Raw genomic sequence first — 12,915 nt, forward strand, 5'->3', positions numbered from 1 at the left:
TAGGGAAGCACTGCTCTAATAGATATCTGGTAATGTAGTAAATTAAGAAAAGATTTATGCTATGAAAGTAAACTTATTTTTTATCCTGTAGTTAGTTGATCAACGCACGAAAAATGCACACATAATAATATTACATTACACAGAGTGAAGATTGTGAGTTCTCACAGATAAATCTAGGCACAGTATGTTCTTATGTTGCTGGGGATATTTTACTAAACAACGAAGTAAAGTAATTCCAAGTGTTACACAACCTGATACAATCATTTTATTTTATTTTTTATAATAGTACATTGTCAGTAAAATGGTATTTAATATAATACTTCATATTTGTAACTGCTTTCTATAATATAACAGTCTACTGCTTTACTATTGTTACATTTTCCATTGAGATATTTTATCACATGTCAAATTAAATTAAATGTGTAGGTTCTTGAGAAAAATATATAATTATGTATAATGAATTGATATAATTGTTAACCTAAATTTATGGACATTTGGATTTATATTTTATTGTATAGCATCTCCAAAATCTTCAAAAATATCTTATTCGCGCTTAATAAGATGCTTTTTATTATGTTGCAAAAGGTTAACATTTATAGATCAAAGTTTGAATATCTGTAGTAGAATCTATACGTACATTATATATAAGTCATATAACCAACCAATATGTTCATATCTTACCACGCTCAATTATAATTTAAAAATTCTTTTCCTTTGCAATATATATTTAAAATTAAAATAATTACACTTCTACAGAGGAAAGTTTGAAGCTAATTTTTTTCAACGCTAAGAGTAAGTGTAAAAAGTTTGCTTCTGTGATCAGTAATAAAGAAAGGTTTCCATACAAAAATGTGCTACGTTGTGAAATTAAAGAACTTTCTTTTTCGTAATGTTTTGAAGTATTTTCAAACATTGAAATATATTGTAGGATGAGTACCGTTGTTATCAGTGGTTCATTGTAATATATTCACATGCTATGTAATATATTTTAAAGCATATATATTTGTAAGTTAGATGATATTTTTTCTTTTGGTTAATAGCTCTTTAAATTTATTGTTATGCATTATTCCATGTAGGCTACATTTTATCAAATAACCCAGCAAGCTCATGTCAGTACTTTTACTTTTCTTCGTACCATTATCGTGTATAGACATTTTATAGGATTCACTGAATTATTTTGATACTGAAACATATATTCACTACCTCGTTACCGTGCTGTTGAGAAAGAAATTGGCAATTTTTTTGTTTTGGTACACTCATGATATGTGATTCTATTTTCGCCAGATTTTTTAAGTGTGCATTTGTTTATTGTATGTATTACATATATAATCACAATGACATTAGCCGAAGAATTTCGGTGACCCCAGGGATCCTGAATTACAGAAAACTATTTACAAGCTAAGTGATTAAAAAAAAAAAAAAAATTTTTTAAATGAATAACATAGAATTAAATAATATGACATTGAGATATATCAAATAGTACTTCTGTGTCGAATATATAGTAAGGAATATAATATATTAATTACAATACTGCCATGAATTTATTATATTTATGTAAATTGCGATCACAATCTGTATTGTCATCTTTTCTTTTGTAACTTATAAAAGAAAATTACAGTACATCTTCAATATTAGGAGCAAACATTACAATTCTTTAAAAAGAAAGTGCCAAAAGCAGTAGAACCAAACTACTTATATTATACGAGAAATTGTCGAGTTTGAATTGTTCTCTTATAAGTTAATTTTGATTTAATTTAATAATTTAATTACAGTACTTCTTGCAAATTCTAGATATCCATTAAAAACAAAACATTTATATCCGTGGCACGTGGCTCTAAGTCCGATCATTATAAATTGATCAATTTCCTTGAGGATCTCTGCTAAATAAGGAAAGATTATTCGTTTTCATCTCCGACTGTTGGGAAATAACAGAAAGACACAGGAAATTCAGTGCGGATTGTCAGTTAAGCTAACATACAAGAAATTTTAGCATTTATTTTATTCGGTCATTTCAAATTATCGATCATATATTTTTCATAATTAAAGTATCTGTTATTTTATACTTGCTTTGGATATTTGTAGGTAATTAATTATTGGTCATGGAAATGTTTTAATAATAAGATGAGAAGTTTTGGGACACATTACGTTAAATACATAAAACAACAGAAGATATACAAAAAATATTCCCTTACAAATTTCATCTTAAGGACACAGAATTCTCCCTTACATATATTAAAGCTGATATATTAATAGTTCTGGAATTAGTATCCCACACATGTAAGAATCGTTTACAAAGGATATGTCTTGTTACATAAACTGAAAGTTACATTTCCGTGTTCTTACACTATGTTCTGTATTTTGGATTATTTTGGTTAGACTATACAATAGATTTGTTTATACATTTTTGTTTTTAGTACAATATTAAGTGGCCTTTGGGGATTTGCCAGAGGTGCTGTCGACAGCTTTGACCACAGTCTCATTTTCTCTTCCCTTGATCATTGTTGACTGATGATTTTCTGTCCCCTGACTCTTGATGGATGTTGGCTTCTGCTCAGATTCTGCTGGAACCTGGAAGAATGAAAATACGATAATATTTAAACGCTATAACGATTTGTGAAGGGATAGGTATGTTCCAGTGCAACATGTTACCTACAAAGGTGGTCCTAAATTAAAGGTACAGGCGTTAGTTGAGGATTTCGTTCCAAATGCCTATTCTGTTCTTTATTCAATAAAATATTCTCCTCAGTTTTAAAGTAATTTTTATGTAATTTCTGGTGAACTGGTATATTAAACTTTAAAAAAACTAGTCTATTATTTCCTATTTCAGTAGTGCCTATACTTTTTAAGTACTCAAAAATTGGCGCAAGTTCGTCATTTTTCGGTTAAATTGTATTTTTATAGTCTACTTTTTTGGTGATATTTTCCATTACGTCTCATCGCTTGAACCACATAATTTGTCATTTGTTGAAGACGTACTAAATAATTAATTCCACTATGGCTAGTCTGGTTACAGAAATAAAGAACGAACATGCAGAAAGTTACATTTGGTGCCAAGAATCTCAGATAATTTATTTATTACAGTGAACCTATAACTTTAACTCTCCCTTCTGCCAACAGTGGTGTTATGTAGCCTCTCACGCGGGCTTAATGTAGTCGCAGCTGAAACACGCGTACCTTTGGCTTTTTCTTGCTGCGCCTCTGAAAACATTATCCTCAATTATTCATCTCGTCGTCCGATAACAACTTACACTTAAATTTCCCTTTTTCGCTTGCATTTTAGGTACTCGCTAACTAGTTTGGGAATCACTAAGGTAGAAAGAGGTTTATATTAAGGGGCTTGTGACAATATGTTTAATTCAGTTGTGTTTTTTTAATTATTCAGAAAAATCATTCAAGTATTCTCTATATCGGCAATAAATCAAGAATGACACCAATTTTACTATGGATAGCAAAGCTGTATTTTGTTAAGCCTGCTCTAAAAGGGTAAGTTAAAATAATTCTTAATTAATGAATTTAAATACTATTATAGTCACAATCATGCCATAGTATGAAAGAAAAATTTCACAACCTCGAGCGGGAATCGAACCTGCGACTTCCTGTTCTCCAGTCAGGCGCTCTACCACTGAGCTATCGAGTTCGTCTTACGCCAAACGCTTGGAATTATCCTTTCATACTGGCGACTCTGTTATAGAGTACTGTCCATAGCGTCTGATCTAGTCAGCACTGCTTATGGGTTTGAAAGAAACTTTACAAATGTAATCTTCATCTTACGATGTTTAATTATTTGTAACTTATATTTCTTGTTTCATTTAATCCCGTTTCAATCTAATTTAATTTTCCTAGGTTATTCCAGGTAATATATGAGAAAAAGTAACATTTAGAGCAGCACAAGAAAGTAAACAAAAATAACTAGTTCACAATCTCTTTGAAACCAAGAGGATAAGTGTCAAAGATAATTTTGTGAGGATCTTTGTGACGCACTTGCATCTGCCAATATTCCTTGGAGAAATGTAGACAATGAAGTCCTGAAGACGTTCTTACAGAGATACACGAACAGAAAGATTCCCGATCAGTTGGCCCTACTTTAAAACTACCTGGAACCAATATACCACGCGGTGAGTTTCACAATCGTTGGGCAGTTCTTGAGAAAGCTATTTCAATGTTAGGGCAGTAGTGTATTGCTAGAAATAATCCTGTGGCAGTTTGTATTACTAGACATAGTCCTAATATCGTTATTTTAATTACTTTATTTGGAATTTATTTATAGATGTAGGACGACATTAAATTGCATTTATATTTTTCAATTGTAATGCATAATTTGTCCAGAACAATGGAAGGAGTCCATAATAATTGTACATATCTTTAAGAAGGGAGAAGAGACTTAACTCTAGAAACTTTCGAGGAATAACACTTTTGTTGAAGTTGTACAAAATTTTGTCCAATATTATTTTGAGAATTAAATCCATATGTAGATGAAATTATTGGGGATCATCAAGGCGGTTGTAGGTGTAATAGATCGACTATTGATCAGATGTTTTTTTGTATTCGACAAATATTGGAGAAAAATGGCAGTATAAGGATACAGTACATCAGTTATTTATCGATTTCAAAAAGCATATGATTCGGTTAAAGAGAGAAGTTTTATATAATATTCTTATTGAATTTGGTATTCCCAAGAAACTAGTTCGATTAATTAAAATGTGTCTAAGTGAAACGTACAGCAGAAACCGTATAGGCCAGTCTCTAACTGATGCTTTTCCAATTCACTGCGGGCTAAAGCAAGGAGATACACTATCACCATTACTTTCTAATTTAGCTCCGGAATATGCTATTAGGAAAGTTCAAGACAACAGACAGGGTTTGGAATTGAACAGGTTACATCAGCTGCTTGTCTATGCGGATGACGTGAGTATGTAAGGAGAAATTCACAACCGATTAGGGAAAAGACGGAAATCTTACTTGAAAAAAGTGAAGAGTTAGGTTTGGAATTAAATCTGGAAAATACAAAGTATATGATTATGTCTCGTGACCAAAACAGTACGGAATGGAAATATAATTGGAAATTTATTCTTTGAGACGGTGGAAAAGTTCCATATCTCGGAGCAACTATAAAGTTAGAATTTATAAATGTGTTATACAGGGTGGTTATAATTAATCTGACGGTGTTCAGCGTGGCACAGCATAGACGCTAATGATCGTAGGAGTGTGAATTACACAACACAGAATTGCACACATTGTATTCTTCACCTGACATAATTAGGAATATTAAATCCGGACGTTTGAGATGGACAGGACATGTAGCTTGTATGGGCGAATCCAGAAATGTATATAGAGTGTTAGCTGGGAGACTGGAGGGAAAAATACCTTTGGGGAGACCGAGACATATATAGGAGGATAATATAAAAATGAATTTGAGGGAGATGGGATATGGTGATAGAGACGGGATTAATCTTGCTCAGGATAGGGGCCGATGGCGAGCTTATGTGAGGACGGCAATGAACCTTTGGGTTCCTTAAAAGCCATACGTAAGTAAGCAAGCAACACATAATTTGTAGCTGAAATGTATTTTCAGATCTTGTGACCAGCACAGAACAATGATTAGAATATTTTGATACTGCTGACAAACGTGTTGAAAAAGGGAGTGCATTGAAGTTACTGTATTAAAAAGTGATACACGTGGCATGCGTTGCTCATGCTTTGCACGCATTTGTGAGACAAATCAATATCAGATTTCTAGATGTATGCGCAGTAACATCCCATGTAAAAAAGGTGTTTTTAAAATCCACATAAAGAATGGCTATCTTCAAGTTGTTATCACCTATATTGCCACTTCCGCCACAACCAGTTTTGACACACTGAGGCACATTTAAATGCTACACTGCACTATGCTGATAACATCGCTATGATTACACAGATAAATAGTTTGGGCAGTATCTAATTCAAGTGCATTGGCTGTAAATTAGGACTCCGGGATATTTAAACTTCCTTCAACAAGATTTTTTCCACTATATTATTTTCAATTTTCCATTAACATTTTTAACAAATCATATTACGTTTTAATTAAGCAAAATTTTGTATTAAAAGAAGTTCAGCAGTGAAATTGAAAACAGAGTTTGGATATGTATCTTAAAATAATTTAATTTTATGGCAGAAACACGAAGGAAAGATTCAACAGCATTATTATTTTCATACTTGGTGCAAATCTAGAATATTTATATCATTAGATATTATTGTTATTATTATTATTATTATTATTATTATTATTATTATTATTATTATTATTATTATTCTGGTTCCGTTGCTAGCAGAAGAGGAGACGATACTAGGGTATATGCTACTATAGCTAAATTACAGCTGTGTGTAGTATGGGTTGAAGATAAATGGAAAAAAGACGAAGACCATGGCTATCGAAAGACAAATAAAGAAGGGAATCGTGCGAATTCTAAATCAGGCAATAGAACAAGTGGACAGCTTCAAATACTTGGAGTGTAGCATTGTATGGAGCAGAAACATGGACATTGCGACAGAATGAAGAGAAGCGAATACTAGCATCCGAAATGTGAATAGGGAGAAGAATGGAGCGTGTGAAATGGGCAGAGAGAATAAAAAATGAAGCTGTGTTGGAAAGAGTGGGTGACGCTGAAAGTGATCAGGAAGAGAAAAATGAATTGGTTGGGTCACTGGCTGAGAGGAAACTGTCTGCTGATGGATGCACTGGAAAAAATGGTGAATGAAAGAAAAGTTCGGAGCAGAAGAAGATATCAGATGATAGACGATATTAAGATATTTGGATCATATGCAAAGACAAAGAGGAAGACAGAAAATAGGAAAGATTCGAGAAAGCTTCTTTTGCAGTGAAAGATTTGCCCTTGGGCAGAAAACTATGAATTATTGATGATGATGATGATGATTATGATGATGATTATTATTATTATTATTATTATTATTATTATTATTATTATTATTATTATTATTATTATTATTATTATTACGAGGCGCATCCAGAAAGTAAGTTTCTCTATTTTTTTTAAGAACACACACTGTCACGAAAACATTTATTGGCAACAGGTACAGCAATGTTTCAGCTATTTTTCAACATAGCCATCATCAGAATTGAGACACTTGTCGTATCGTGGGATCAATTTTTGTATCCCTCTGTCGTAGAACTCTGCCGCCTGTGAATGGAACCAGCGTGTGACAGACATCTTCAGCTCTTCGTCGTTGCCAAAACGCTCACCGGAGGACAGGAATTTCTTGAGGTGCAAGAAAACGTGAAAATCGCTGGGAGCAAGATCAGGACTGTAGGGTGGATAATCAAACAACTCCCAGCCAAATTCCGTCAAAACAGCTGCTGTGCGCCGAGCCGTATGTGGACGAGCATTGTCATGGAGGAGCACAACACCTGCAGTAAGCATTCCACGCCTCTTGTTTTGAATGGCACGTCGCAATTTTCGCAGTGTTTCACAGTAACGGTCAGCGTTCGCTGTTTCACCTCTTGGAAGGAAGTCAATGAGCAGAATGCCCTTCCTGTTCCAGAACACCGTGCACATCACTTTCTGTACCGACAGCGTCTGTTTGAATTTCGTCCTGACCGGAGATCCACTATGCCGCCAATGCATTGACTGCTCCTTGGTTTCCGGGTTGAAGTGGGAAATCCAAGTCTCATCGCCCGTGACGATTCTGTCGAGGAACTCGTCGCCGTCATCGTGATACCGTTGCAGAAATGTCAGTGCTGCTCCTAAACGTTGCATTTTGTGTTCGAGTGTCAGGTTTTTCGGCACCCACCTGGCACACACTTTTTTTAATAGCAGGTGCTTAGTGACAATATCATGCAACAAGGATCGCGATATCTGCGGAAAATGGCTGCTCAGCTCGTAATCGTGAAGCGACGGTTCTCCATGATGCACTGCCGCACCAGCTCAACACGATCATCATTGATGAGGGACGGTCGCCCACTGCGCTCTTCATCATGGACACTTTGACGACCTTCGGAAAACTGCCTACACCAGCGACGCACCATCTGCTTACTCATGATGTTCGGCCCATAGACCTGACAGAGCTGCCGATGAATTTCAATTGGAGCAATGCTTTGTGCATTAAAGAACTTTATCACCGACCGAACCTCGCAGGCGGCGGGAGAAGGAATAAGAGCTTCCATTTCGGACCACTGCTGCCACGCTACTGGCACCAGGCGGGACCTGTCCGGCTGGCATATGATTGATACGTCATAGATCTGTTACGCATGCACAATTGACACGGCTAATTACGTTTACTTTCAAGGGGAAAAAATCGGGAAATTTACTTTCTGGATGGGCCTCGTATTATTATTATTATTATTATTATTATTATTATTATTATTATTATTACAGGTACGGTAATTGAAAACTTTGAGGGAGATGCAGTTAATGTATCAAATGCCATTGCTGCTCTGACGGTTCCTGGATTTGTGACCGGATGCTGCCATTAACACTAAAATTGAGAGATTGAAGACTCGAGATGTTCAGTCGTCGAGACTGTGGGGTTGGTACACGAGATAGAGGCTAGTCTTCGTAGGTTCCTGGAAAAGTGGGTAATGCATTCGAGGCCAAGTTTTACAGAATTATGACGAGGAATTCTCGCTGGAAGGAAGCCGATTCAATTGCGCGGGTTCTGAAGGAAAATGTATCTCACCTCCGCTAGCGAGAAGTTCAGTATTTAAAACATTGTTTGCTCACACTCTGTGGAGGAAATAGAAAAAGTGTAATGTTGAAGAAATGATCTATCTATACAAACATCAATCTTTTTCGAGGCTACAATATTAATTTTATATACTGTATATTTAAAGTACCGCACTAAGAGGTCTCACGTTACAACTAGGCAACGTTGCTTAAGCGCGAATGACTGTCTTAATCTAAATCTTCAACAAGAACATATCTTGCAGGAGTTTGTATAGAAGAGACCAGCAACAGTTAGTGCAACCAGATGGAATGATATGTCTAGACTTTCTCGTGCAGTTAAAGGATATAGATTGAGTTTTGGGAGTTGTTTGTAAATATTGTTGACCATTGTTATAACAGGCAGAGTGATTCAAAAATAAAATTTCGTGGCTTGCTGGCATTCCTTAATAAATTTGAGATAATATTTCTAGTGGAATTATATTTCAAAGTTGTTCAGTTACACCGATATCTTGTACAATATTCTGTAAGAGAGGGGTTTTGTCATATAGCAATAAAGTAAGGGACGTAAACGGTCAATTACGATATGATAGACAACAGTCATTTCCATCAAGACTCGATAAAAATCTAAATCATAGGTCTCCAAAAAGCGTATCATCATTCGTGCTCTCGATGCTGCCCGCTGAACACAGTGTGCTGTAGGACTAGAATAGGGGAAGAGACACGTACCTCAACAGATGGGAGCGATCAGTGGGGGATAGCGGCAATGATCTGCTTAGGTTTACAAATAATATCAAAGGAATAAGAAATATACGTTTGTATATTATTTTGACATACTATGAAGCTGGAGCCCCTTCTGCTGCTATTGACACAAATCATTGCAAATTCAACCTCTTCTTTTCTATGGTGACTTTCAGTGCCTGGAAAAGATCTTTTCCAGTTATATTTTGTAATTACATCTAGAAGACATTCAGACACAGTAAAATGTTCATTAACGCCTCGGATGAAAATGGCTAGGTGAGCTTTGTCATTTCTATCTGTGCTTTCGTCCAATGCAAATGAGTAAGCTACAAACTGGTTAATTGTGATTTCGACTTCAGATTCAATTACATTTACTATCATGAAATTCCTTCTCTGAACTGTAATTGGAAACAATTTAATTTTCTTAAACTTTGACACAGTATTTTAGTAGCGTTCTGTATGCACGATTTTACAAATGATGCTTCTGTAAAGGACTTCATTGATTTTCCAATATTTCAAGCTAGAACATAGCTAGCAAGAAGCTTTTTTTGTTTAAGACTAAGAAAACATGTATGATTTGTGTTTGTATTTTCTTGTTTTATATTTATAAACATATTTGTAGGCCTAAGCATTTCACCTAAAATTAAACAAAAAACTATAAGTACCTCATGCGGAACTGAATGCAAACGTATTGTAATATACTGATTATTATATATAACAAACAGTTATACAGATAGCCCCAAAAATAAATTATTTTCACATGTCCAACATGCCTGTATTTGTATGATATTCTTTGTTAAGAGTCGAGTATTGTCGTCGCTTGTTGAATTTTAACACACCCTTAAGAATTTTCGAACAAATTCAGCATTTCACATTCTCCCCACTAACACAAAATATTTCTCTTCCCTTTCATCCTTGAATGTACTACGTCCATGATTAGAAGACATTGTGAAACGGTGGAACACGCCGACCAACACAGTGATAATGGCAGTCCGCCACTGCTCTTCGTTTGCGCATAAACACTGAGTACAGTACAGGTGGGGATGGGTGAAGAGGAGCGCACTCATTACGTACTGGCTTCGGTTCCGTTCAGGGGCTTACACGCGAGTACGCATTTGGAGACGTCTGATCTAAATGATATTGTCCCAATGAGAGTGATCGAGAAAAATAATATCGACATAATATGTATTAGGAAATGAATGCTTGTAATCTAGACATTTCTCTGAGTAATTGTAAGATTTCTCAGAATAACAAACAGTAAATACGCCTGCTTTCAATTTTTATATCACCATAGATACGAGGAATATAATAAGAAATTTTCGGACTAACTTTTGCACAAGCTGTTAGCTCTCTACGGACTCCTATATGACCACATTGGTTTAAAGACCGAATTGTCCTCTACTTATCTTCAAAATTCTACGAAAAACACATTTTTGAACTCCTTAGTGTTATGAGAGAAAATGACCATTTTTCTGGATTCAATGAAATGTACAAGCTTCTTTAACTGTTGTTGACAATCCCTTGTAAAAATCTAAAACTCAGCGGATACTATTTTCATTAAATCATGTTCCTGATGAAAAGATTTCAGAAGTTAAATTTCTTGGTATTACATTAGATTAAAAATTTACTTGGTTTGGTCACATTGCGATTGTGTGCAAAAGGTTATCTCTTGTACTTTATCTTTCGTGTAGATTAAAACCCCTTGTATCCAGTAGATGTTTGAAACAATAATATTATGCATTTTTCTATAGTGTATTTCATTATGGTATTCGTTTGTGGGATAACGGTGTTAATAGTGTTATAATCTTGCAGAAAAAAGTATTACGTATTATTACTAATTCATCTTTTAATGCTCATTGTCGACATCTATTTCATAATGCTAATACTCTTACTGCAATTAATCAATATATTTATGACTGTTTAGTCTATACTTACTTATTTATGGCTTTTAAGAAACCCAGAGGTTCATTGCCGCCCTCACATAAGCCCGCCATCGGTCCCTATCCTGAGCAAGATTAATCCAGTCCCTACCATCATATCCCACCTCCCTCAAATCCATTTTAATATTATCCTCTCATCTACGTCTCGCCCTTTCCAAAGGTATTATTCCCTCCAGCCTCCCAACTAACACTCTATATGCATTTCTGGATACGTCCATACGTGCTAGATACCCTCCCCATCTCAAACGTCTGGATTTAATGTTCCTAATTACTGTATGTCAGGTGAAGAATACAATGCGTGTAGTTCTGCGTTGTCTAACTTTCTCCATTCTCCTGTAACTTCATTCCTCTTAGCCCCAAATATTTTCCTAAGAACCTTATTCTCAAACACCCTTAATCTCTGTTCCTCTCTCAAAGTGAGAGTCCAAGTTTCACAATCATACAGAACGACCGGTAATATAACTGTTTTATGAATTCTAATTTTCAGATATTTTGACAGCAGACTAGATGACAAAAGCTTCTCAACCGAATAATAACAGGCATTTCCCATAATATTTTTGTGTTTTATTTCCTCCCGAGTGTCATTTATATTTGTTACTGATATTTCAAGATATTAAAATTTTTCCACCTCTTCGAAGGATAAACCTCCAATTTTTATAGTTCCATTTTGTACAATATTCTGGTCACGAGACATAATCATATACTTTGTATTTTCGGGATTTACTTCCAAACCCATCTCTTTACTTGCTTGAAGTAGAATTTCCGTGTTTTCCTTAATCGTTTGTGGATTTTCTCCTAACATATTCATGTCATCCTCACAGACAAGAAGGTGATGTAACCCATTCAATTCCAAACCCTCTCTGTTATCCTGAACTTTCCTAATGGCATATTCTGGAGCGAAGTTGAAAAGTAAAGGTGTTATGTTGCCTCTCCTTGCTTTAGCCCTCTGTGAATTGGAACAGCATTAGATAGAAACTGGCTTATACGGACTCTGCTGTAAGTTTCACTGAGATACATTTTAATTAATCGAATTAGTTTTGTCTATACCAAGATTAATTTAAATAGTCATGCTTCTCAATTGCAGCTTCACAAATATTGTACTAGAAATAATCATTATATTGTAACACCTACGGTCTGGTTGACAAAGACCAAGAAATGGTTCAATGTTATTTCTTTAGATATGTTTAATAGATTTCCTAAGAATGCCCACTCAGTTAGCTTATTTAGATTTAAAATTGTTTTAAAAATGGCTTTTGGATAATCCTTTTTATCATATTAATGCATTTTTGACAGGCATATGAACATGGAATTTTAATCTGTTTGTTTTTTTGATCATTGATCAAATAAACATGATTGATTGTTTGTATTCTAAGTTCCGTTGAACGTTCCTTGTCTGCTTTCAAGAGGATAAAAAAGTACCTTCGAAACATTCAGACACAAGAGAGGTTGAATTACTTAAGTTTGTTTTCAATTGGAAAGAAAATGTTGACCAACTTTAAACATAAAGAGTAATTTATTTGTATTTATTTATTTGTTTGTTTGCTTGTTTGTTTATTTATTTATTCATTCATTCATTCATT

At 34.8% G+C, this 12,915-nt stretch overlaps 1 protein-coding gene across 1 annotated transcript in view; it reads right to left on the minus strand.

The window, feature by feature from the left end:
* Positions 1–242: 242 nt before the first annotated feature.
* Positions 243–12,915, minus strand: part of LOC138705025 (protein CIP2A homolog) — a 720,063-nt gene continuing 707,390 nt past the window's right edge. The window contains exon 13 of the mRNA XM_069833567.1: positions 243–2,568. Coding sequence (XP_069689668.1) covers positions 2,422–2,568 — 147 coding nt within the window. The 3' untranslated portion in view covers positions 243–2,421. The remainder of the gene's footprint in view (positions 2,569–12,915) is intronic.

Source organism: Periplaneta americana, chromosome 8 (genome assembly GCF_040183065.1).
Source record: "Periplaneta americana isolate PAMFEO1 chromosome 8, P.americana_PAMFEO1_priV1, whole genome shotgun sequence".
Lineage (NCBI taxonomy): Eukaryota > Metazoa > Arthropoda > Insecta > Blattodea > Blattidae > Periplaneta > Periplaneta americana.